The sequence below is a fragment of the Poecile atricapillus genome, chromosome 26 (genome assembly GCF_030490865.1).
Source record: "Poecile atricapillus isolate bPoeAtr1 chromosome 26, bPoeAtr1.hap1, whole genome shotgun sequence".
In the NCBI taxonomy this organism is placed as follows: Eukaryota; Metazoa; Chordata; class Aves; order Passeriformes; family Paridae; genus Poecile; species Poecile atricapillus.
The window spans coordinates 6,165,002-6,192,086 of record NC_081274.1 but is presented as its reverse complement, the minus strand read 5'-3'; the positions used below and the strand labels follow the sequence as shown (position 1 = coordinate 6,192,086).

At 50.8% G+C, this 27,085-nt stretch overlaps 1 protein-coding gene across 4 annotated transcripts in view; it reads right to left on the bottom strand.

The window, feature by feature from the left end:
- The window catches only part of LOC131588589 (zinc finger protein 239-like), a 59,698-nt gene that overhangs the window by 23,462 nt on the left and 9,151 nt on the right, over positions 1 to 27,085 (bottom strand). The window contains exons 1-2 of one of the 4 annotated variants that reach the window (XM_058857542.1): positions 13,565 to 13,640; positions 875 to 2,572 (exon numbers count right to left, since the gene is read on the bottom strand). In XM_058857542.1, the coding sequence (XP_058713525.1) occupies positions 1,730 to 2,545 (816 nt within the window). In that variant the 5' untranslated portion in view covers positions 2,546 to 2,572; positions 13,565 to 13,640 and the 3' untranslated portion in view covers positions 875 to 1,729. Of the gene's footprint in view, positions 1 to 874; positions 2,573 to 13,564; positions 13,667 to 27,085 lie in introns of those variants that run through there. The other 3 variants (XR_009279613.1, XR_009279614.1, XM_058857543.1) reach the window with 3 other exon arrangements.

Sequence of the window (27,085 nt, the reverse complement as noted above, 5' to 3'; positions counted from 1 at the left end):
CAAGGGTGGCCATGATGGGGGGGGGAACCCATCTCTGGGATGGATCAGGAATGGGGATCCCATGTGTTCCCCACCATGTCCCACTGCTTTGGGGACTCCATGGGAGGCACCTGAACTCCAGAATGACACCCAGCGAACCCCAAAAGTCACCGGGACCCCTTGAAGCCACCAGGGAAACTTGGGGAGGGCATGCATGAAGGGTGCCCAGGCCAGGCCAAAAGCCCAGCTCTGCTCCAGCTCTATCCCATCTCCTGAGGGATGTGATGGCAATGGGCAAATGAGGGGGTAATGGTGGGCACTGGGTCTGAGAAAAGCAGAAGGGATGGAGGAGCAGGAGAGCAGAGGAGGGAGTGGGAGAAGGGTCTGAGAAAAGAGGAGGTGGGTTTAGAAAGGAGGCGTGGGACCCCTCTTTCCCCCACCCTTTCACCCCTTCTCCACTGCCCCCCAATCCACCACCCCTGTCCCCTGTGCTTGGTTTTGGGGGTTCCAGGCCCCTCCTCCTCAGTCTGGGGGTCCCATCCCCCTTTTCACTCAATTCGGTCAGCTCCTGACAGTTTTTTCCTGGGAAGAATCTCTGAGTTTGGTGATTTTTGTGATGCAACTATGGAGGGGGACAGCTCTGTCTGGCTCTCCCCTCCCTGCTCTGGCCTCCCAGGTGCCCCAGACACCATAGGGGTGCTAGAACTGCCCTCCTGGGGACAAGGATGTTCATTCCTTTCCAGGAGCTCAATACCCGGCTGGGGCTCCAGGCCAGGGGGTCCATCAGGGTCTCCCAACACAGCCACAGCCGCTCGGCCTGGGCTCCCCAAAGCCCTCAGCAAGCCCCAGGTCCCTGCCAGGAACCCTCAACTGCCTCAAACCCAGCATCCCCCACAGCCCCTGCCAGTTCCCCCCATGGCAGCAGCCATGGCCATGGCCCCACATGTCACTGGCCATGTCCCACCATGTCCTCACCCATGGCTGTGTCCCCACCATGTTTCCATCCCTGTCACTGTCCCCCACGTCTCCATCTGTGCCGGTGTCCCCCCGTGTCTCCATGAATGGCCACATCTATGTCCATGTGTCCCCACATCACTCTCCATGTCTATGTCCCTCAACATCCCAACCCATCTCTTAGTTCAGTGTCTTTATTCTTAAACCAAAAGTTGGATATTTTAAAGAGATAAAAATAAATGAAAAGCAAATCAAGGCCAAAAGAAAAGGATTCCAGTGTCTGTGCTGGCTGAAGGTCCACGTACTTGGATGCATGGGAAGAACCTCTTTTGGAGGGGTTTCCAGACCACTGTCTGTAAACTGCTGGTCTTTGACCCAGTTCATCACTGTTTGGCTGTGAAAGACACCCTTGGGCAATAAGAAATTAACACTGTGGAATCACAGAAGTTGGAAATGACCTCCAAGACCATCCAGTATTCCTTGATGCCACCAGAAGATATGACTGAATGCAAAAGACTTTTTCGGGTTGCAAGTCAACAGATCTACCCTCGCCAAGGAATTCCCATTGTTGGTCTGCGTCCTGATGGATGTTCCTACTCCAGCATTCATCCAGGTCCCCACAGGGAGACAGGAAGATGCGGACTCTCCCCAGCCAGGTGTCTTCCCAACATGGATCACCAGGGCTCTGCCCAACGGGGGTCACTGGGGATCATCCAATACGGATCCTCCCATAGGTGATGGAGCTGGAGCACCACAAGAAGCTCTTCCTGCACTTGGGGCACTCACAGGGATTCCCTTACTGGTGCCTCCGTTGGTGCTGGGTCAAGGTTGAGCTCTGTGAGAAGCTCTTCCCACACTGGGGACACTCGTAGGGCCTCTCCCCACTGTGGATGCGCCGGTGGAGAGTGAGGTGGGAGTTGCGGTTGAAGCCCTTCCCGCAGTCGGGGCAGTGGAAGGGCCTCTCGTCTGTGTGAATCCGCTCATGTAGGAGCACATTGCAGCTGGTCTGAAACCTCTTCCCACACTCAGGACACTCATAGGGCCTCTCCCCAGTGTGGATGCGCTGGTGGTTTCTCAGGTTGGACAACCGCCCAAAGCTCTTTCCACATTCCAAGCAGCTATAGGGCTGTTCCCCTGTGTGAATCACCCGGTGTTCAAACAGACCAGAGATGTTCCTGAAGCTCTTCCCACATTCCCCACAGTCGTAGGGCTTTTCCCCAGTGTGGATCCTCTGGTGTTGCATCAGGTGGGAGCGCTGGCTGAAGCTCTTCCCACATTCCCCACATTCATAGGGCTTTTCCCCAGTGTGGATACTCTGGTGCCGGATGAGGTTGGAGCTGTGGCTGAAGCTCTTCCCACATTCCCCACACTTGTAGGGCTTTTCCCCAGTGTGGATCACCTGGTGCCGAATCAGGTCAGAGCTGTAACTGAAGCCCTTCCCACATTCCAAGCACTTGTGGGGCTTCTCGCCATGAGGTTTCTCCACCAGCTCTGAGCTCCGTCTGGACTGCTGGCCACCTTCACAGCACAGGGGGAGTCTTTCCACCCTGCAGCTTCCTGGGTTGGGTTTGCAGCCCCTTCTCATTTGGGCTCTCTTTTCCTCCTCCTCCATCTAGCAATGCCTTGGGAATGACAAATCCTGTTTTGGGGAAAAACAAAAGGAGAGCATGTTTGCCTGGGGGCTGCTCCTTTCCCAAGTTCATCTCAGGAAGTCATTTGGCATCTTGTGTCTGTAAGAACCTCCAAAATATAAAGATTCAGCCCCAAAATCCTCCAAATATAAAGACACAGATCAAAAACTCCCCAAAGATCAGGATTCAGCCAAAACCCCATCCAAAAAAAGAGATTTAGCCCCTGCAAAAAAACAAAGTGTGGGAAACAGTGAAGTTAAGAAAACTTTTAGATGCCATGAAAATAGGCCTCAAAAGAAGAAGCAGAGAACTTAAACTTTGAGCTAGCTGCAGCTGCAAGGTCTGAAAGTAAAGATACAATAATAAAACATGCAAGGACATGAAACAATAGCTGAGTTTTTAGGCTTGGCCAAGACAGACCTTAAGATTGAAGAAAAATATGCTTACCAAGACAGTAGAAAGTTTTAAGTTTAATAACAGAGTATTGTGTATTGTTAATAGAAAGCAAACAAGCAAGCATTGTTTGAGGAAGATGTACGTGTATTTCTAGTGATTAGATAGAACAATTGTCTGTAAGATTTATCAATATGCTATTGGCTGAAAAACTTATAAAATGTTCTGTAACAAAGAGATTTTGGAGCTGCTTGTGGTAGACGTGAGCTTGTGCCATCTCCTGTATCTGTACTTGAGACTGGTTCCCAAAATAAAAGCTCATGACATGTCACCCAGCAGTCCTGTCCCATTTGTGAGAAATTTACCTCCAACACCAAAGCACTAACATTTAGCCCAATAAAGCTCAGAAACACCAAGATTCAGCCCCATGAAAATCATGGATCCCCCTCCCCGGACAGCTGCTGCATGTGTGGGGGGGGTAATGCTCAGAGGGCTGCAGATACAGGGAGGGATGGAACCTTGTGCTGCGTACTCTTCCTGCTCCTTCTCCTCCCATGTCCCTACTCTCCCTCATACTCCTTCCTACTATTCCTCCTTCTCCTGCACAATCCCACTTTCTCCTCCCACAGGCATCATTTAACCATTTTGTTCCTCAACCCTGCTTCTCTTTCCCTTCTCCTCCTGCCCCCAGGCCCAGCACCCACTGCCGCCTCCCTCTTTCCCCCCACTCCCACAGCATCCCACCGCAGGGGCACGGATGGAGCTGGGCCAGCTCGGCCTGGGGCAGCGCTGGGCTCTCGGCCGCTTCCGCCCGCACTCGCTCCCCACTGCAGCCGCTCCCGCCACCACAGCGCGGGGGGGCCCGGCCTTGGCGCTCCCCCCTCCCACCTCCCCAAATTCCCCTCAAGGGGGGCGCCAAGGCCCGGGGGGGAGGGGCACAGCTGGGCTCCAGCTGGTGAACGCTGGGAGCTGTGGGCAGGACACTGCAAGCAGAGACAGGAGCACCCTCAGCAGGAGGAAGTCCAGCCCTTGAGGGACATGGAGTCTTAGTGGTGTCAGAGCTCCCATTACACCAGGGACCCACCACACTGGAGCCCTTAGGAACATCCAGGGTGGGTCTGGATCGAGAGGAGGCATTTCCTGATGGACACAGGGGCCCCTTGATCCACTCTGTTTCTTAGACCTAAGGGGAAAAGTTGTCAAGAAATATTTTAATTCTTCGGTCCATCAGTGGGAAAGATGAGCAGGTATGTTTTTTTAACCAATATTATGAGCTGCAGGGTATAGGTTTAAAATAAATTAATTTCTTTTTCTTCTTAATTGTGAGTTATTAAGAAGGAATAAGATGGCTGGATTGTAATACTGTGAAAGGTGATACAGAGGCTGATGCTGTTGTGTTTTTTTCAACTAGCAGATGTGGGAGACAGATTTGAAACGCATGGATTTCTGCTTCCTCCTAATTGTGATTGTAACATACTACGAAGGGATTAGATGGCTAATGTAGAAATATAAATTTATATTCTAAAATGTAAAACAGAAGCTAATGCTTTTTTAACTCCCTGACAAATGTCTGGCAAGGCCTCAGCTGAAGTGAACCCAGAAGTGTGGGCAGCCCCAGAGAAATAGGCAAAATTAGATATGGAGCCTCTCTAAATCACTCTGAAGCAACCAGGACAAGAGGTGTCTAAAAGCAATCCCCTGTTCCAAGGGAGGTAAGTATGGATGCTAACTATGAAGCAGGGAGCAGAGTGCCCGTGGAATAGCAGGCCGCATAACTTTCTCAGTCTTGCCTGAGAAAGTGGCCTGGGAAATCATAAGGAGGAATTAAAACAATCCTCAGAGATAGAAAACAGCCTTGCAGGTGCTGTTTGTCAGTTTCTTGTTTTCTTGCAAGAGAAGGTCGAGGGGTGGTGTACCCCACTGACCAATGATGGTGATGTGTTAGTTCACTGACCAATAAGAGTTTTACATTTCTGTACTTTCACCTATCAGTCTATAAAAGAAGATCTGAGGTAATAAACCTTATGAGAAAGAACGCTCCTGTTCAACTCACAAGAGAGTCCATGTTGTTCTTCTCGCCATTCCCAATAGCGACATCTGGTGACCCCCGACGTTTGGTGCAGCCGACTGACGATGTACCACCCGCTTCCTCCACAGAGAGGTAAGCGAATATCTCCCACACTCTCCTTGAGGGAGCTGGTCTTTCAGACCACAGGATAGCAGGGCCCTGCCAGTGAGTGGGCCTGGAACAGTTTATCTTGACAAAGCTAGAGCTTAAAGTCTCGGGTTAAGCCACTGCGTTTGCGTAATTGCATTTGCGGGTCGTCAAGATAGACGGGATGAGGAACCAAAGTTCAACTAATGATCAACTTGTCTTTTCTGCGTGGCAGAACACTTTGTCACACGTGGGACTCAGTATTTCCGAAGATGCTATGTGTGTTTTGTTTCAGTGGGAGAAAGCACAGGGTTTTAGTGTGACTGTCAATAATGCCTTTGATCTCGAAGTTTGGCTGTCGGTGAGAGACCGCCTATGGTCTGAGTTAGCTGAAGGGAATACCAGCGTGTGCAGCTTGGCAGCCACCTCGGGCACACTCTTTAAAGCGTTGGAGCGGTGCCAGTCTGGGGACAGTGATGCTGGGACGGAGGATTCAGATGCCGGGGGTGCCTCTTTTGTATACCATGAGAGACTGGGGGATGGGACCAAGGACGAGCAGCGTAGCGCTCCCTCAGCTCTGCCCGGACCCTCAGAGGACTTTGGCCGTGGGCAGAAAAAGTCTGTGCCCCAAAAATCTCCCTCTCCCCAAGAGTTCAAGTATCCGTCACCCACGGAGTTGGGCGCGCAAGCTTCATCAACAGAGAGGCGGCAGGGGAATGGAGACCGCTTGCTTCCGCCTGCGCCCTCTGCGGTGCCTTCACCAGCACCGCAAGCACCGCCGCGGGCGGGCGCAGGAGGGCCTTGGCTGTCGATGGTGTCCTTCGGGCTCCCTGTGCCCTGCTCTCCTGTGCCGCAAGGGACAGCGCAGCAGTCCCCACGGATCACCAGCACGGCGGGGGGAGATGGGCTTTCAGCCCCCCCACGTCCATCCACGGGGCCCACGCATGCGCCAGTGTTGCCATGGCAACCACCGCTGGACACAGCAACAGCAGCTGAGCAGAAGTTTCAGCGAATAGCAGCAACTGCAACTTCACAACAGAGTCAGCTTTGCTCAAAACCTGCAAACTTCAAACCGCTCAGCAACACAGCTGCAGAACCCTACGAACAACAACAGCCTGACAAAGCAATCATGTCTACACCGCAGATAGTTCCACTGGTTACTTCACTGACTACAGAGAGTCAAAAAGCTTTTGACCACAGCCATGTGAACTCTACAAGTCCCTCAGAAACAATTTTCACGACAATAGAAATAATAATACAAATAATATTTGAGGTGAAAATCCAATGGTCAACAAAAAAAAGGAAAAAACTAAAGAAAAAGGGGGGGAATTTTACTTAGGCGATGAAAAATTAAAAGCATTGTAAGTTGCATTGTTAGCTAATCTGTAAATTGTTTATAGATATTGCATAATAGAATTAAGTAAAGTTTCACTAGGTTTAAATCTGAGTGTTAATCTCTACCAGGTTTGAAATTTGAATTCTCTCATGTTTTGTTAAAAAACACTTGTCTAAATTGCAAAATATACATATAGGCAGTGCATATTTGATATCTTCTGGGTTTGTTTTATAAATAACATGAGAAATGGTGATAGTCATTCATCCCAAGAAATTTGGGGGATATTTGCTTTGTTTTAGTATTCTCAATGCATGAATATTTTGAAAGTATTAGAAACTTAGAAAATGAATTATCAAATCTAAATTTTAACTAACAACAATGAAGTTTAATTAGCTTGTGAATTTAAAGACGTATGCTTGTGTTTTATTATCAGCAGGTCCAAGCAATCACATTAAACTCCATCGCCTTCAAAGAGTGATTCAAAAGACATCTGGTGATGCTGAAGAACATCTTCAGCTGTTGGACTTTTCTCTGAGTTTCATTTGTTTAAACTCTAAGCCAAAAATTATTAATTTTCAAAAAATACGTAATGGTAAACTATTGTCGAACACGCTCATGGTACCCTAAAGCATGTTCTGGAAAAACAAAAAATGGGAATGATTGGAGAAACTCCACACAGTTGGTTGGAGAAAGTTCTATATACAATCAGTCATCTCACAGTGCAAAAGAATTCTGATAATCCTGTCATTTTGAATCATTTTCTTTTGTTGCAGTCCTCAGGCGAGACGCACCTGCCTTGAGTGAAAGTTTGGGTGAGGGACCTAACCACTAACAAGTGGCAAGGCCCGTGTGAGCTCATCACTTGGGGTCGTGGGTATGCATGCGTTTCCACAGATGCTGGGATACATTGGATACCTGCGAGGTGCGTTCGCCCTGATCTGCGACACCATGAACAGAAAGCAGCCAACAGGCAGCCCTTGGATGATGATCAAGATACCGATCATCATTCAGATGGTCCTTCCACATGCAGAGAGTGAGCATTCTTCCCTGTTGACAAGTTAGACTGTCAGTTTTAAGCAGACTAACGATGTTTTATTTGCTGTGTGTGTTAGTTCACTGAACTAGTTGTATTAGAGTCACCCATCAGGTCCTTGCAAGGAAAACAATCCTTAGACATCAAGAATTCAGTAACATAGGCCAGAAAATCTCCCTGATCATTCTAAATCAGTGTCCACTCAAAATTCTGTTAATATCTGAAAGGAGACCTCTTGTGCTGTGCTTGTTCTCTTTCCTGCAAGGGCCCAGAAGGAGATTACAAACACTGCTTTTTATTTTAAAACAAAAAGGGGGAATTATGGATGCTAACTATGAAGCAGGGAGCAGAGTGCCCGTGGAATAGCAGGCCGCATAACTTTCTCAGTCTTGCCTGAGAAAGTGGCCTGGGAAATCATAAGGAGGAATTAAAACAATCCTCAGAGATAGAAAACAGCCTTGCAGGTGCTGTTTGTCAGTTTCTTGTTTTCTTGCAAGAGAAGGTCGAGGGGTGGTGTACCCCACTGACCAATGATGGTGATGTGTTAGTTCACTGACCAATAAGAGTTTTACATTTCTGTACTTTCACGTATTGGTCTATAAAAGAAGATCAGAGGTAATAAACCTTATGAGAAAGAACTCTCCTGTTCAACTCACAAGAGAGTCCATGCTGTTCTTCTTGCCGCTCCCAATAGAGGAACAGGGAAGGAAGGGCTCGCAGCCTGTCTGTGAGTCCTGCTCAAGGCACGGCTTTGGGAGCCAGGGATGGCTCCCTAGAATGCTCCTATCCTGCCAAACAAGAAATCCAATGGAATCCACAGAATGCTGCAGGACCCAAGAATAAGAAATGAGATGATGAAACCGAGGCACCCCACAGTCTCAGATCCTTACACCATCCTGAACCAGGTGCCCCCCTCACACTGCTGCCATTCACAACTTGATGCAAAAGATGCTTTCTGGGGATGCCCACTTCCAGAGGATGCAAAAAGAATTCTGCCTTTGAGTGGGAACAAGAGGTAGAAGGGAAAATGCTGAAGACATGGACGGTCCTTCTGCAGGGATGCACGGAAGCACTGCCCTTATTCAGGCTCTCCCCCAGGGTCTGGGTTAATGCAGGATGTGGATGACTTGCTCCAATCAGGAGGACAAAGAGAAGTGGTAGAAGAAGCCTCTGTGAAATGCCTTCATTTTCAGGCTAAAAAGCACCTTTGAGAATCTGGGGGGGAAAAGGGGTGCAAATGGTGGAGAAAAAGGTTAAATATTTGGGACATATTTCGACTGAAAGTTTTAGTGTATTGACCCTGAGAGGGTCCAGGGAATCTCAGACGTAACACTACCCAGGACTAAAAAAGAGCTGCGACAAATATGAGGGTTAATAGGGAATTGCAGGGCTTGGATTGAGGATCCTCTATTCTAGCCAGAACTTTGTAAGACTTTTTAACCCCAGACAGCCTCAATGATATGGTATAGATATGAGAATGTAAACAAAACGAGAAAATGAAGAAACAAAATGATTGAAGCCCCAGCCATGGCTCTTCCAGAATCAGAAAAAAAAAAAAAAAAAAAAAAAAATTTTACGTGAATGTTAAACAGGGCCATGCCAAATGAATTCTTATGCTAAAATGTTTAACCCAGTGGCCAGAGTGGCCTCATTGCCTGCAGAACTGTGCATCCACGACTTTAATGGGAACTGTGGCCCAAAAACTGATGGCAGGAGGATCTCCTGTTGTTCAAGTCTAGCATCAACTTAGAGCTTTGTACATCAAGAGCCTCCAAATGAATGAGCAGAGCTCAGTTATTACAGTATGAAACTTGTTTAATAGCACAGGAGGATTTGGAATTGAGGACAGGGGAAGGGTTTAACCCAGCCTCCTGTTTGAACAGCCTGGAGAGGGGGCTGGGAAGAAACCCATGACTGCATTCAAGTGACAGAGCTCCAGACCCAGGCTGGGAGAGATTTATGAGCATTCCCTGGACTGAGAGACAAAATGTGTTTCTGGATGGGTTTTGAAGGGCAGCAGAAGGGAAAAGAGTGACAAGACTCGCTATTGTTAAGGAAAGGGAATTAGACAAAGCACTGGTTACTGCCCCCATGGTCAGCTCAACCTGCTGAGTTGGGGGTGCTTGTAAAAGCCTGGCACTGAAATGCCCTGAGCAGGAAGGCTTAAATATCTTCTGCTGACACCAGGGCAGCTAACAGGGTGCCAAAAGCAATTCTGATTTCCTCAGCAATCACTGGATTAGTTATCAAGGGATTTCTAAAACAATTCCAAGTAAAAGGATTGTGGAGGCAATATAATTAGGTGGAGAACTCATTTTACAGGAAAGATCCTTCAGGGGCTTATGGCAGCTTTAGGAATACAGTGGGACCTCCACAACCCCGGGCACCACCAGAGTTCAAGTCAGGTAGAAAGAATGAATGGGAAAATAAAGAAACACCTTTGGAAGCTGGTGATAGAAACCAAGACGCCATGGGTATGGATTTTGCCATTGGCTTCATCAAGAATAAGAGCCAGACCCAGGGCAGATATCCTCCCTTGGAATTGCTCTTTGGAATTCCTTACCCTGGTAAATCTCCATCAGGAGATCCATACGAGCAGGGATGTAGATTCAAAAAAGGCTGTGGCCAGAATCCTGTCTCATGTGCAATCTCTCCCCCAGGAAGTTCGGCTGACAAAGACCCTGCCTTGGGACTTGCTGTTCACATCATCCAACCTGGACATTGGGTCCTGCTGACAGCTCTGGTGGCCAAGTGGAATGGCCCATTCCAAGTGTCCCTGAGCACAGAAACAGCCCCAGCACAGCTGAACACAGGGGGACCTCTCAGCCTCACCTCAAGGGCTCTGAAGCCCTGGAGATTTGGACTTCCCTGCTGCAGGAGGACCATGGGAGGCTGCCCATGGAGCCTGCACTGAAGGCAACGCAGCAGCAGCCAGGGCTCCCCAGTGGGGGAAGCCCCTGGGCCTGCCCACAGATCCTCTGCTCAAATCCTCGGCCTGGCCACCCTCCTTTGCCATCTCCAGCCACTGCGGGACAATCCTTGCTCTCACTCTTGCAGCTTCAGCCCTTTCTGTGCCTGCCCTCGCCACAGCTGCTGGGGAAGGCACCGGGAAAATTCCACTCTGCCTCTCAATTACACTCTGCGCTGCCTGGGATTAGACTGGTGGAAAATGTACTATATATATAGATATAAATAAATAAATAAATATATATATATATATATATATAAATATGCATCTGCATCTCCTACTTTAAAATTATATTTTATTTTATTTTTCTAGTCAGGTGTGGTTCAATTTTGACTTCAGGAGAAGAATTTATATTTTTTTCTTAAGGGATGTCACAGTACTCAACAGAGATGAGCTTAACACCTCAACAGACTGGGAACAGCACGAAAGATTCCCACCAAGATAACGACCATCAACAAAACATCAACACCCAGCAGCAAACATCAACCAACATCTACCCCAGACACTGCCCCAGGCACAGCTGGAGACACCTGGTCTGGAAAAGGCTGAGCAGGAAATCCAGGAGCGCCCACCTAATTCACATCACAGGCACAGAAATCCGGGTGCAACAGGAAACCAAATCCTAACAACTCCACACCTTCAAACCAATGAACATTAAACCAAGGGATTTCTATGGGGTCAGACTGTATAAATTTTACAAAAAATCTAGTAAAACTCACATGTCATGGAATGATTTTCTCTGCATACCAGATCCATGTGTGGATGAAATTATTTCTGTTGCACATTCTGGCAAGAATCAAGTAATACCTTATTTCTCTAAAGACATGGTTGGAGAGTGACTGCTTTTCACAGTTTCAGTGAAAGCATTACAATATTAGAATAATTTTTTATAATAATTCTACTTTTATACTGTCAGTTCTGTTTGGGCCAGTGGTGTGACTATCTGTCTTTAGTCCTAGTAGAAGAAAAAGAAAATACTTGATTGCTTTCTAATTTTTGTTTTATGTTTTTGTGTGGCTCTTAGTGATGGCAAAATGATGATATGGGGTTTTCAATGGTCAACTTTAGGCTGCATTTTGAAAACTAGAACATCTTTAAAGGTGGCCCTTTAACACATCAAGAGTTAACAGAATACCGTTTTTTAAAAAAAAGACAGATTGTGGGAGCAGCAACATTCGAGTCATCCCATGCCTGCCTTGGAAGAGCAGCTTTGTTCCAGGCAGCCAGTAGAGGAACTTTAGAAATGCAAATTAACACTACTGGGCCAAACCCTGGACAATGGACGTGGGGGTGGGAATTGGGCTGATTCCCTCTGCCCCTCAGCCCAAGCTCTGCCTGCTTGCACAGATGGAATTTGCACAGCTAAAGGCAGAGCCCATTGTGAGGATATCTGACTCTGCAACAGAAATTGGTTAAGCAGCAAAAGAAAACAGAAAATGGAGAATGTTGTGAAAACTTCACTAAAACAAGTGGGGGGGAATCATCCCTGTCCCCACTCCAACATGTGCTGTCACTGTCTATGTTATATAGGGTGTATTACACCATTTGAGGGTTTATTTGCTACCACAAGTTCAGAGAAATCAGTTGGGAATCCAAATATGTGATGATTTAATTGGAGAAAATCTGACAATTGATGCAGCCCTGGTTGGAGGGAGCACCCAAAAATGGGGAAAAGATGAACCCATTTTTGATGATGAACCACCACAACAAATCCTGCAACACCATGGACCAGGCCCTGGGAACCTGAACAAATTCGTATCATGTACCAAAGAATCCATTTATAATTTCCATGCCCTAATTAGATTACAGGATGTCCTCAAAATAATACCCAACCAGACAGCTCCAGCTCCTGACATTCCTACCAACCAATCCACTCAGATGAGGAACACAACATTTCACCATGGGATGGGATCAGATTATCTATTAGCAGAAGAAGGCAGAGTATGTGGAAAGTTAAATGACTCAAACTGCTCTTGGCAAAGAGATCACAAAGGAAAAATGGTGAAACAGGTAACAAAGGAAACAAGAAAACAGCTCTTGTACCAGTCCAAATGTGGAAAGAATGGGAATGGGACACGGTTTCGTGGTTCCCTCACGGACCATGGGTTAAACAAATGCTGTTTCTCCTCTCATGTGCTACAGCAACTCTCATCTTTTTACCATGCACCACACCTTGCTGAGTGCAGCTCATTCAGCAGCTGAGCAAGGGGATGCAGGTGGCAGCCAGGCCTCCTGAGCCACAAACGGCTACAAAAGGACAGAGAATGAGGGCACTGAGAGCAATCCCAAAAACAAAGAAGACCCAGCAAGAAAAGAGGTTGAATCAATGGTAATTAAAGTTTGCAAAGACAATCACAGGGAAAATTAGAAGAAGATCGATAGAAAGGAATAAAATGAATGTGCTCTAATAAACATGGTGTGAGTCTGATTGAAGATAGGGCCAAGGACTTGTACATAAGGAAGCAATGAGAGAAAACCATCAGTTTCAGAAAATGTCACTAATTGACAAGGACTGCTGCTCAGACGAAGTCCTGCTAAATTCCTGAACTTCCAGAAGAACAAAGACCTCACAGAGCCAGGAATATCGGATGTTATACAAAAGGGTGGTGCATATTAACGAGGCCATGCAACAGGCGGATCGGGAAGGCTGAACCTTCCAAGCACCTCCGCCAGTGTTGGGCAAAGGGACAGGGACATGCGGCCAGGAAAATCAGGACAAAAACGAGGCCGCGTCCTCCAACAACTGGAGAGAGCGCATGGCAAATGCCCCATGGCCTCTCCCTTTGGGCAGCAATAAAGTCACTCGCACACCACTCCTCTGGCTCCTTGGGCCACACAAACCTCTGGCGCCGGGAATTTTCCCGCCCAGCCCCGGGCACAGCGCAGCCACCTCCGGCCTCCCGACACGAAGCGGGACGAGCCAGCGCTGCTCCGCCACCGCCTCCTGCCGAGGCCCCAGCGGCAAGGAGACCGCGGGCAGCCGCTCCCGCAGCGCCCTCAGCCCAGGGCCAACACGGGCCGGCCACGGCACAAGCCACCCGCCACAGCCCCCTGCCGCCCCCTCCCGGGCCCGCAGCGAGCCCCGAGCCCCCGCAGAACCGAGCGCGGCTCCCACCTGCGATGGCTGGGGCCGCCTCCGAGCTCCGCCGCCGTCTCACCGGGCTCCGGCCGCTGCTGCCGCCGCTGCCGGGCCCGCACAGACGCTCCGGCAATGGCGGCTCTCCTGCCCCACGGCCGCCCTGGGGGCGCCAGCGGGGCCGGGCTTGTCCTCGCTCTGCCCAATCAGCGCGCGCCAGAACCACGAGTGACGGCAGAAGCAGCCAATCGCAGCCAGCGGCGGGCTCTGCACACGGCACAGCCCCGCCCCGCGCTCTCAGGGCCCGCCCCGGGCTGCGTGAGGGGAAAGGCGGGGATGAGGAACAGCCCTGGAACGGGCCCGGCCCGCGCCGCCATTGAGCTTTCAACGCAAACAAAGTTCTCCGCAGCTCCCGGCCCGCCTTGCCTAGTCCCGGAGTCTTGAGGTCTCCGGCTCAGCGGGAAGCCCTGGAGCCTCACGTCTCCCACCTCTAGTTAGGAGCATCAGTGCATCGCTTTGATTTCCCCCAAAAAGGTAAAACCGCCAGAAACCCCTTTGGCTGAATGGAGGAGGGGAGAGATTTCTGGCAGAAAGCACACAAAATCGTTTGTCCCCAGGTTGGGAAGAGCCAACCAAAGCGAAGTGAGCCGGGACCCCCCAGCAGCGCCTCTCTGCCGTCCCAGCTGAAGCCCTCGCTGGCTGCTCCAGGCTGGATCGGCACACTGGGAGCACTGGGAAGGGGCCCCGGCTCGGGGCGCAGCCCCCGGGGCAGCCCCACGGCCCCCACGGCAGCTCCAAGGCTCCGCCAGCTGGGATGGAACGTGGGACGGGGAGCAGGGGAAGGGACAGGGCTACCGGAGCCGAGGGAACACGAGGGACACCGGGGGCACTTCACAAGCATTTAATGAAAAAAAATAAATTGGTAAGAGAAACAAAACCAACAGCAACTGTGGCACCATAACAGAGGGCCACACAAGGACACGTCCACCTGCAGTGGGATGATGCTGGCCCGAGTCCAGGCACCCACCGCAGCCGCCCTCTCACTGCTCTCCACAGCTGCACAGGGAGAGGAAATGTACCAGTGGTTCATGAGTTAAGGACCAGGAGCATTCCCTCATCAAATACCACCACGGGAAAAACAGAAGAGAATAATTGAATTTATTGCTAACAAGCTCAGAGCAGGAGAATAAGAAGACCCTTAAAAGCACCTTCCTTTCACCCCTCCTTCCACCTCTACCTCCTACCCTGGCAGTGCAGGAACACAGGGAATGGGGTCATGGTCACTTCATCCCCCAGGGCTTTTCCCGCTGCTCAGGGACAGAAGTTGTTCCTCTGCCCCACCCTGGGGTCTCTCCCACTGGAAACTTCTCCAGGAACTTTTCCAACCTGAGTCCATTCCACGGAAACAGCCCCCTCACAATGCTGCAGCGTGGGTCACTCTGCCACGGGGTCAGTGCTTCCAGGACACGTGGCTCCTCTCTCCACAGATCTCCTGTGGGTTCACGGCCTTCCCTCAGGAATCCCCCTGCTCTGGTGTGAGCACCTCCAGGAGCTGTGGGTGGACCTCTGCATACCCATGAATCTCCAGGGGCGGTCAGTCTGTAATTCTCACCATTGGTCTGTGTCCTGATGGATGTTCTTGCCCCTGCATTTATCGAGGTGCCCACAGGGAGCCAGGAAGATGTGGAGCCTCCCAGCCAGGTGTCTTCCCCACATGGATCACCAGGACCACGGATCACCAGGGCTCTGCCCAACGGGGGTCACTGGGGATCATCCAACGCTGATCCTCCCATGGGGGATGGAACTGGAGCAGCGCACAAAGCTCTTCTGGCACTCGGGGCACTTGCAGGGCTTCCCTTACTGGTGCCTCTGAGTGTCTGGTCAAGTTAGAGCTCCTGGAGAAGCTCTTCCCACACTCGGGACACTCGCAGGGCCTCTCCCTGGTATGGATACACCAGTGCCTGATCCCTCCCCAGAAGTCATCAGGTATCTTCTGTCCATAAAAACCTCCAAGATATAAAGATTCAGCAAAAACACACCACCGCTCAAATATCAATTCAGCCCCAAAAGAACCTAAACTTCAATAATCAGGCAAACATTCCTCCGAATTATTCAGATTTAGCTTCCTGCAAATACCAATCCACCAACATTTAGCTCAGTAACTTCAGAGCTAACAAGATTAACGTCTCCCCACCTCCCTCTAAAATATAAAGATTTAGCCTAATAGGTCCACATACATGCCAAAAGCTCCAAGGTTCAGAAAAAAACCCAACAAACTCCCAGGAGTTCCCCCTCTATGTTTCTTCCACTTTGGGCTCTTGGTCCTTCCTTGTGTCTGTGATCCTGCAGGTCCTGCATGTTTTGGGGTCCCCCATACCCAGGGTTCCTGCCTTCTCTGCACTACCAATTCTCCCGGGAATCCCAGAGGTCCCCCATTTCTGGACCCCCCCCAATTCTGTGTCCAAGGGGTTCCTGGTTCCCCCACTCTCCTTCCTCCCCCTCCCTTCAGGCTCTCGGGGGTTCCCCAGCTCTGGGATCGCCCCTTTCTGCTCTCCCCACTCTGTGGCTCCTGCGCTTCCCACAAACCCAGCTCTCCTGGAGGTCTCCAAAACCAGTGTCCCCCTCAGCCCCGCTGGCACCAGGTGATTGTCATGTGGATCCTGAGCCTGACCCAGGGAGACCAAACCACAGGTGGGGGGAGACCCCACAACCCTTGCCCACAGCCAGGGCTGTGCCAGGAGCTGCTAGCAGGAACCCCCCAAAAACCCTCACAAGAACCGCCCAAGATATCTGGGGCAAGCTCCCCCTCCCTGGTCACCTGCAGTTGTGCTCACCCTGGGTGGGGGTTTCCAATCCATTGGTCGGGAGATCTCAGAGAGGGGAATGCAGAGATGGATGAGGATCCCCAGGGATTTTGGGGGCAGGATGAGGGGTTGTGTGAGCCCTTTGCTGGAGGGGGCAGGGTCTGGCTGAAGCCCCCCGGGTGCTCCTGGTGCCCCCGGCTGGAGAGTTGCCAAAGGCTCAAAATGGCTTGATCCCACCTCAAAATCCTCAATCACACCCCAAAATACACGATCCCACATAAGCCCCAAAACCCCCAGGAGGGGTGGGATGGGGATTGGGACTGATGGGATGTGGAACAGATTCTGCTTCCCAGAACAGAGGAGGATAAAGAGCAATAGGCAGAATTGAGGGAGTTTCCCCCACTGACATTCTCCAGCCCTTGGCATTCCCGGCTGCCAGGTCCCTTGAGGGAATCCAGCCCCTTTTTGCCATCCACCGTGTTTAACCCTTTCCTTCCCACTCCCTCCATTGTCTCCTTCTCTGGAGAAAGACTCGGATCCACTGACTCCTTGCTCTCCCCTCTGCACATGTAGACACTTCTCCATTGACTAAATATTGTCACTCCTCATCTACTCTGTGAGCCTGTAAATAATGGACAAAGCCTGCCCCTCTGAGGACTGGACTCTTTGTTTGTGTTGTTGGGATTTTTTAAATATCGATGTCTCTTGTCTATTTACTCTCCAGGTTGGGAGAGGTAATCTTTCAGTGTCACTGTTGGACAAGAAATAAGGAGTGTGAGTTCAGTTCCACAGCAGAAAGAGGATCATCAGAAGGGCTTTTCTTCGGAAATTTTCAGCCCCTTGTATAAGGTATTCCGATACAGGTTTAACATGATTGGTAAAGGGAACAACACCTCTCTAGTCTCATTGGTGGAACAAGAGTAAACACACTCATCACAGCTGTACAATATTGTTTTGAGAATCATAAACTATTTACAAAAATAGTCCTTGAGAGAGAAAGGTTCTCAAGAGACTTTCCCTTGGGAAGAGGACTTTTCACTGACATGCTGAAAACTCTCTCAGACTCAGAAAATCAGGTCCACATCTCACCCTTATTTTCTATAAAAAACGAAAAAAAAAAAAAAAAAGAAAAAAATGAGCATGATGTTTAATGTCTGCTTGTAGAGGGACCATCCAAGTTAGCACTTGCATCTTCTGCATCCGTGTCGTCACTTGAAGGTTCCTCCACTTGATGACCTTCCTCCTGGTCACAGCCTGCAGTTTGCCTGTTGGGTCTGTTCTGCCTTTGTGATTGCAGGTCAGGACTTTGTAGGTACCCAGTGCACCCCAGTGTCAGTGAATACACATTCATACCCACAACTCAATGCGATCAGTTAAAACAGCCCCCCCCCCCCCCCCCCCCCCACTGTTTGGTAATTTCACACCTGAACTTTTGCTTGAGACTGATGTGTCTTGCCCAAAGCCCAAAGCCTACAATGAAAGGCGACGGTTCAAGATGACCAGGTTATTTGAATTCTGCAGCACCGTAAGGTGATTTATCATGTACAAAGCTTTTGCCAATCAACTTTGCGGGGTTTCACCCTGCATTCCCCATTTTTGTTTTTGAAGAACCTGCTTCAGAGAACCATGAGCACGTTCAACAATGGCTTGGCCAGTTGGAGAATGCAGAATGCTGAATTTGTGTGAAACACCCCACAACTGCACAAACTGCCACACTTTCTGTGAGGTGTAATCAAATCAGGATCTTCCACCTGCTTCTCCAAAGATGCAGAGAGTTTCTCAACAAACTGCAAATAAGGTTCTTTAGTCCCTTGGACTATCGTGACTAACCTCTGTTTTGGAGCTGCTAACTCTATGGTTTTCACCAGTGCTGTCATGCTTGTCTTCTGACACCTGTCCAGCATCTGCAAGTGGAAGGTAGCCTGGAAATCAGGGTTAGCAATATTCCCTACCCCTGTCAATAGATCACATCCAACCACGTACCTGGGGTCTTGTGGAGGCAATTGACTATTGCGTGCAGCTACTTTCACAGCTAGCTGCCTCCAATTGGCTTCAAAGACTTCAAGCTGGATAGGCTGAAATAACACCTGAGCAAGGTGCCTAATGTCATACGGTACTAGTAGGTCAGAATTGATGACTCTAATCATCTGCATCACCTCTGCAGAACCCAGACCATATCTAGCCACCTTGTCTCTAATGTCCAACACAGCTTTGAAGGATATAACATGGTGCATGTTAGGCTGTCCTGATTGAGGGTTCGCTTTAAGCACGGGGAAAACCTGGAGACCTCCTTTGTGAGGTGACAGCATTCCTTTGATCCTGCCCCACAGATGTCACAGGAGCAGAGAGGCATCTGTCTAGGGTTCACATCCACTGTACCAGATAGCTTTTTCCTCCCGACATCTGCAAAGCCAGGGAGATCACCTCTAGACCCCATAAAATGGTCCAGAAGGTCCCATTCTCCCATCTTCAGAACCTTATCTTTGACTTCATCCCAAAAACACCTAGGGTCCTGGACTGTGGCCTGGCATGGTGGGAGTGTCCAATGGGTACTCGAATAAGGACCCTCTCAATGGCCCCCACTCCGAGCAGGCACCCGCCCCAAAACGGCTGCATCACCCCGAGACCCAAAGGTGAATGGGGGGGGTGGGGTAGACGCAACTGCCCTGGGACCAGCGGTGGCCGGGGGATGGAGCTCCGCAGCGCTAGCCGCTGGATTCGGGCCAGCCCTGGCAGGGCCTGTAGCCGCATGTGGTCCACAGCCCGCAGCAGACCCAAATAATGCATCCGAACCTGGCCCGCGGGAGGGAGGGGCAGTGCCGACAGAGGTCTGTCATCACCCCCTCCCGATACTACAGGGCTCAGCGTGGTGAATAAGGCGAGCCCTGGAGGGCCCCAGCATCATCTGTGTGTGTGGTGCCGCCCCCGCTGCCCGTGGCGGCCCCCGCGCCGGTGTGCGGGGCCGTGGGGGAGAACGGTCCCAACAAAAGACCGGCAGTGGCCGTGACCGCGGCGCCGCTTGCACCCAGCGCCGCCATTGTGGGAGAGGACGCAGGAGGCAGCGGAGCTGGGCGGCGCGAGGCCGGCCCACCTGCCGACTGCGCAGGCGCGGCGGAACTGTTTACAAACCACGGCATCGGAGTGGGGAGAATTCCCGCAGCCCCCACGCCAGCCGTGTTTCGCTGCTTAATCGGAACTAGCACAGCAACCCCACAGTTCAGACGAAGCATAGACTGACCTCTGAGGTCCCGCTGCCACTGCCGGCGGAGATCGAGCCGCCGGCGTTCCATTCCCCTCCACCGTGGAAAACACGTGAGGAATGGGTGATCCCTCCCCAACCCGCGGTTCTCCAAGCACAGGGCATGGCGGCCCCGGCTGAGCAGGGGGAAGAGGGCTTCCGATAGTCGAACCTCCCCCCACTGCTGCCCGCCCTGTGTGGGAGACTCCCCATCCCTGGGTTAGGCTCCCAAGGGAATGGGGTGGCCGAATGTCTTGCAGTGACCAGGGTAGGAGAGAAAATCCCATTAACGCTGCCTTGTCCCAAGTCCGATCCTCCACCAGAACAACTTCTGGATCAGACTGTGCCCCTTCTTCAGAGCCGCACTCCGAGACCTCATTGGTCGGGACTTCGGGGACAGAGTTCTCTGCAAAGCTCTGTAATATGGTCATAAATTTCTTCCAAGGCAGAAGTAGTTTCACAGCATCCACATCGCATGAAAGCATCAATTGAAGCAAGGCATCATCTAGGGCTTGCCTATAATGTTTCAACATCGCTATTTCAGCACTAGGAAAAAACCATGCCTTTTCCCTCAAAAATATAGGACTTGGAAATCAGCTCTAGAAATATACAGTACAAATCGCTGTGAAGTCTCTGCCCGTAAGTCCAGGACTAGAGAATCCTCTGGAGCTAAGACAGCAGTTATCATGCTTGCAGCTCACCAGGAAAAAAATCTTCCAGCGAAGGAAAAAAAGCCTTTTTTCTTTAGTGTTGGGGGGAGGGGTGGGCGGAGGGGAAATACGTCTTTTCGATGCTGCAGTCACACGTTGGGCCAGCAGATGTTGCTGTTGGACAAGAAATAAGGAGTGTGAGTTCAGTTCCACAGCAGAAAGAGGATCATCAGAAGGGCTTTTCTTCGGAAATTTTCAGCCCCTTGTATAAGGTATTCCGATACAGGTTTAACATGATTGGTAAAGGGAACAACACCTCTCTAGTCTCATTGGTGGAACAAGAGTAAACACACTCATCACAGCTGTACAATATTGTTTTGAGAATCATAAACTATTTACAAAAATAGTCCTTGAGAGAGAAAGGTTCTCAAGAGACTTTCCCTTGGGAAGAGGACTTTTCACTGACATGCTGAAAACTCTCTCAGACTCAGAAAATCAGGTCCACATTTTAGCTCCAATCTTTCACTGTCTGCCGAGTGAGAATTTAGCACCAGAGACTATACCAGGCACGGAGCCACAGGGACATTGCAGGGACGTTTCCTTGCCCGTCACAGCCTCAGCTAGGCAAGTACAGCCTGTGCTGAAAACAGTCAGTGGCAGAGATGATTTCTGCTGAATCTTGTCTGCCTCCAAGAAACTGGTTTGAGAAGAAAAACCTTTCAATTTGCTGAGGCAAAGAGATAGAAAGGCAGTATTAAATTAAATAAAAAGCAAGGCCTCTTGGAACAGCATTTGTCTTTAAAAAGTCAGAGCCAGCCCTGCCCTCTTCAGGGAGTTGTGCCCTGCTGGCTCCTGCTCAGCTGCTCTCACCCAGCACCCCCAGGGCCTTTCCCAGAGAGCCCTTCCCAGCCCCTCTGCCCCAGGCCTGGAGCTCTGCAGGGGCTGCTGTGGCCCCAGCACAGGATGCCACACTTGGCCCTGGGGAACCTCCTCCACTTGGCCTCGGCCCATCACTCCAGGCTGTTCAGATCCCTCTGCAGAGCCTTCCTGCCCTCCAGCACAGCAGCACCACCCACTGAAGCCAAGACTCCAATTGCACCCTGTGACGTGCCGGTCGTGGGTGGAGGAAACAGATTTGTGTCTACTGTTTATCAGACAAACAGCCTTGTTTATTGTTTGGAACTTGCTTATGAACCCGATTCAAAACTCCCGGGCTCAGATAGCTCATTGGCTGGGATCTCTCTCCGCCCAGATCTCTGGCCAGCGGTGTGCTTTCTACTAAGCTTGAATGAGGATGGCGGAGGGTACCCTGTAACTTATCCAGGGACTTGTTCTGGCATGAACTAGGCTAGCCAAATTGGATTTGTCTTATGGTCAGATTTACCTTGTCCAGTCCACGCCAGCTTTACTGTGACAATATTGTGACAGTGAGGCTCCATTGCTGATGGAGTGTTCAGGGAGATTTGCTCATCTCCATCTGCAGAGGGGCTGAGAATCCCTTCCAAGGATCTATGGAAATATCTAAAACTCGTGAATTTATCCCCATTTAGGAGAAAGTGACCCAGCAATGGTGATTCTTTAATTCTGCAATGAGCACCAGCCAACCCAGGGCCCCATTTCTGACATATAGCCAGTCTGTCCACCCCATTCCCATGCCCTCATGAGACAAACATCACCCAAAGCTCTTTTTTCCATCCCATACACGGCTTTGAGGCTCTGTTGGGTAAAAGGTGCCCTGTCCCTTTCGAGAGCAGGAGTGTCTGCTGTGGTCAGCAGTGTGAAAGCACAGAAGGGGTGGCACAGAAGCATCCTGTGGCAGCTGCCTCAGGTGACTCCAGAGTTGCTGCAGCCAAAGAGATGCTGATCCTAGGAAAAGACTCCTCAAAGGAAGGGATATGCTCCCTCGATGGCCAACTCTTCCCTCCCTGCAGCCGCATCCCACCTAAGCCTACCCGAGCCAGGGTGATGGGCACATTCCAACTCCTTCCATCTTCCTCTTCTTTAAGGAGGCAGAGAGGTGACACAGCCCCAAGAGTGCCATGTGAAGGGGGAATGTGGTGTTAGGAAGAAACTGGAAAGAACTAAAGAAGAGGGAGAGAAGAGCAGTGCCTCTCAAAAACAGTTTCTCCTTAAACTGAGAAGATCAAGACAAACAAAATTAAAGTGGGACTCCCAAGATGTCTCTGCTCTCTGAGCTGAAGACCTCGCTGGCTGCTCCAGGCTGGATTGGCACACTGGGAGCACTGGGAAGGGGCCCCAGCTCAGGGCACAGCCCCACGGCCCCCACGGCAGCTCCAATGCCCCGCCAGCTGGGATGGAACGTGGGACGGGGAGCAGGGGAAGGCTGCCGGTGCCAAGGGAGCACGAGGCTTGACAAGCACTTAATAAAAACCCCCTGAAACTATAATGACCAACACTGGCACCCTAAATACTAGTGGGGGTCATGCAGGGATATCTCAGAGGAGGCTCTGCATTGTTGGAAGGGACCCACAAGGACCGAGTCCATCCGTTAACGTAATGGCTGCTGCGGGGTCAAATCACACACTGGCATTATCGTCACCTTGCCCCAACCCAGGTCACATTCACCTTGGAAGCACTTGTTTGTAGTCTGTATTCACAGTGTTATACCAATATAGATATAAAAGGGTAGTGTATAAACACAATGTCAGAAGAATGTGTTTGTGGAAATCTGTTTCCACAGTGTCATATCTACATATATATACAGGCTTAGTGTATAAATGTGTAGTGCAAGAGAAACAGGATGATTCCTGGAATAGTTCCCAAAGGTGAAAGAAACCCCCAGCCCATGAGGTCATGAGATCATGAAATCATGAGATCAGGCACAGGAGTGCAGAGCCTGGCCTGGGCCAGAAGGTGTCAGGCCAGGCAAGGTCCTGTCCCCTGCTCAGCCTTCCCTCCTCTGCAGCTCTCCACCAGCAGCTGGAGAGTCCAGGAAGCAGCAATATCCGGAATGGGAATATTGGAGACGTCAACAGCACCCGGGAGAACATCCTCTCTGAACTGAGGGAAGTTCTCTGCCCTGCACAGTCACCACCACAGAACAGCACCAAGGCTTCTCCACTCTAAAATCTTTACCAAAATCTTGTGGCATGCCTGGATTGGAGCCCCAAACGCGGCTCAGGGTGCCCCTTGGGATGAAGTGGCATCTTGGTGACCTGACTTGGCTCTGATCCCATTTTCAAGGGGCCGAGGGATGCAGCATCTGCCTCCAGGGCTGGACGCCGGGCAGGACCAAGTGCTACTGGGTCTCCACTGGCTACAACCATTGGAGCAAGAGCCAGGACGACTGCAGGGATCATGGGGCCATGCTGCTGCTGCTGTGGGATCGGGATGAGCTGGTGGAAGGAATGATGGGGGATGGGAATATGGAAAAGACACGGGGCTGGGGACTGGTGGCACCCCGGGAAGGGTGAGGGGGTTCCCACAATCCTGGCATCAGCCCCCACCCCATGCCCAAGCCACCCAGGTGCCTCTGGAGGACACGGGTGGAGCTCAGTCCTGGGATCCATTGGCCCATCAAGGTTGGCTTCTCTTCTTCCGAGCCAGAAACTCCTGAATGAAACCCTGCAGAAATCCAGGCAGGGCTTCTGGATGGGGCTCTTGGTGCCCCCAGCCGGGACGGGCTGGATGTGGCTGAACGCCTCCCACCTGGACTGGCACCGGTGAGCACCAGGGGCAGCGCTGGGGGACAGGAGTGGCTGACAGACTCTTGGGGTGACCCGGGCTCCCTCCTGGAACCCACAGGTTCTAGCTGGACGTCAGGGATAGATGTGGTGATTGTGGGATGATCAGGACCAGCAGAATCATCCCTCAGCGCTATGGCAAGGAATTGCAGTGGATCTGCCAGGGAGAAGCCACCAAACTCTACCCTGGGGGCCGGAAGGGACACTCGGGCAGGATGTGGGAGCCAGGTGGGAGCTGTGGGGGCCAGCACTGACGTCACTGCACAACAACTGCCTGCACAAATGGACAGTGACTTTTCCTGGCTCTGCTCTCTGCTGTGTTCAAACCATGTCACAAATACAGAGCAAAGGTCCTCCAAATTCTGTTTCCCAGGCTGCAAAGCTTGGTGAGACTCGTGCCTTATACAAACATTCCTACAGCGGTCCTTCTGAGTCCTTTCAGTGGAATCTGCCCCAAGACTTTGAACACGGTGTGGGGCAGCCCCACAGGGAGGCGGACCCGGGGTGCTGCTGGGCCCGATCCAGTCCGGCCCATGGAGCTCCCGCCACACCCCTTTATAAACCTTTATAAACCCCAGACCCCCCTTCTTGCCACACTGCCACATCCAAACAGCCCAGATGCACCAGACGCAGGGGCGTCCCCGTGACGGGGTCTCTCCTATCCCAAAAAAATAGCACGAGGTTAAAAGAACTCTGCAAAATTGCCACAGATGGCCCCAAAAAGTGAAGCAGCCTTCGGGAAGAAGACTTATGGGGATTTAGCAGATGGACTGCAGCCAGGTCAGTGGCAGAGCACACACACAGATGTCTGTCTGTCACTGCTCAGAGTCTGTCAATGTTTTACACTTCGCACAGGTAAACTGAATCCAAATTGTTTGGCGTTGGCACCACCTGCTCTTTCTCCTCTCTTTTCCTTGACGGATTTTACATCGCTCCCTTTCACCCCACAGAGCCGGAAAGGAAAATCCCCAGCTGCCCCATGGCCATCTCTACCTGCCTTCCACTGCTCCAGGCCTATACCTTCTCCCCTCCCCTTTACTTTGCACCAGCTTCTCTCTCCTCCTCCCCCCGACAGTTCAGGGCAAGGAGATTTCACCCACTAGCACCACATCCCTCCTCTCACTGTGTCCTACTTTGCTCAGTTTTTATTTCTGTCGTTGCGTGCCTGCACAGCCAGACCCGCCGTGGGGCTGGTTAATGATAGAGTGAATTACTGGAGCAATTACTGGGACTGGTCAGTGCCACCAAAATTGCTCTGTCACTGGCCTCTTGAGGCTGGGCAGGAAACAGAAGACAAGGAGAGGCTCCCAGAGGATCAGGATAAGAGCAGGGAGAGGTCACTCATGGGCACAACACATCGGACTTGGGGAAATAATTGAATTAATTATTGCTGGGAAAAAGGTTTTGTTGTTGTTGTCTGTGTTGTCATTGTTGTTGTTTGTTTCTTTGTTTTTCAGTCAGGCAATTTTTTCTCCCATCTTCTACTTGGAAGAAAAACCGGTGTGGGGGAGAGAGGGGGGACAAACAGGAGCAAACAAATGAAATGGCCACACACTTTCACATACCACAGGAATGGCTCAGCCAGAGAATGGAGAGTTTGGAAGTCTTGGCTGGGGAATGACTTCTCTTGTCTTAGGGGAGGTTTTTCTTGGGAATTGCAGAAATACCTCAAGAAGTATTGGGGTGGACTCAGATTCTTGACTGGGGAGGGGGGAGCTGATCTCCAGTGCTTTCAGTGTGGCTGAGGATTGAGAGAGAGTGAGCGAGCGGTCACGCATGTCGCAGTGATATGCAGATAGAAAAACTCTGTAACTCACAGAGTAGTGATGAGAGTAAGTATGAATTTATTCAGCACTGAGTTGCATGGGGGATATCTCCTTCAAAAGCATGCACACCTTGGAGACTTGTTTCTCCCTTTTTATTCTCTACAAAGTAGGGTTACACAGTACACCTAATACATATTCATTTGCTAACCCCGCTTGTCCCCGCTTCGTATTAAAATTAGTTCCACGCCTATTTGCAGCTGCGCACTGCTCCTTGTTGGTCACTCTGGTGGTCGTCTGGGGGTCTTTGGGGCTGAAGTCAGCAATTTTCCATCAGCTGAACTTTTCACCTTGTCTTCCTGCACATGCTCCATTCAGTTCTTTTGACATCCCCCCCCCCCCTTCCATTTTTTCTGGCTAAGGGGTCCAAAAGAATCCAAGGAACCCACTCCTCCTGTGGTGCATTTATGCTTGCATCCTGTTTACGTATTCTAGCTCTTTATCTCATCCTGCAGTCTTTATTCTCTTGCTGCTCTTATGAGAGCAGTCAGCATTTCACAAGGATTTTGTAGCCCCTTCTTTTACTCAAGGCAATTTTTATAAATAATTCCTAATTCTTAATTTCTCAGTTTCAGCGGAGAGCAGGTGCCCGTTTCCTGGGGTGGAGCTATCCTGTTGCCGTGCTGCCTGGATCTGCCTTCTTGTCACCGTCCCTGTGGCTGCAGGGGGTGGTACCGAGGTCCTGCCTGATGGGACCTGCCTGCCTTCGCTGGTCGCTGCCTGCTGCTGGTGGGTCGGTGCAGAGACAGGTCGCTGTCCCGTGGGTCTCCAAAGGAGCGGTGTCCCTGTCCCCTCCCGCCCGTGGAGAGGTGGCCTTGCTCGCGCCACAGCGCCCCCGGCCAGGCACGATTGTAACTGCACCAAAGGGGAAACTGTGGCTCCATGCGGGAAAAGGCTGAGATTGGTTCGTTGGGTTGGTTGGTTGGTTGGTTGGTTGGGTTGGTTGGCTGGTTGGTTGGGTTGGTTGGGTTGGTTGGTTGGTTGGTTGGGTTGGTTGGTTGGTTGGTTGGTTGGGTTGGTTGGTTGGTTGGTTGGGTTGGTTGGTTGGGTTGGTTGGTTGGTTGGTTCATTGGGTTGGTTGGCTGGTTGGTTGGGTTGGTTGGGTTGGTTGGTTGGTTGGTTGGTTGGGTTGGTTGGGTTGGTTGGTTGGTTGGGTTGGTTGGTTGGGTTGGTTGGTTGGTTGGTTGGGTTGGTTGGTTGGTTGGTTGGTTGGGTTGGTTGGTTGGTTGGTTGGTTGTTTTGTTTGTGGTGCTGTTGCTGGTCTTGTTGGATTGTGTCATTACTTACAGATATATATATATATATATATATGTATACTAATAAAGAACTGTTACTTCTTCT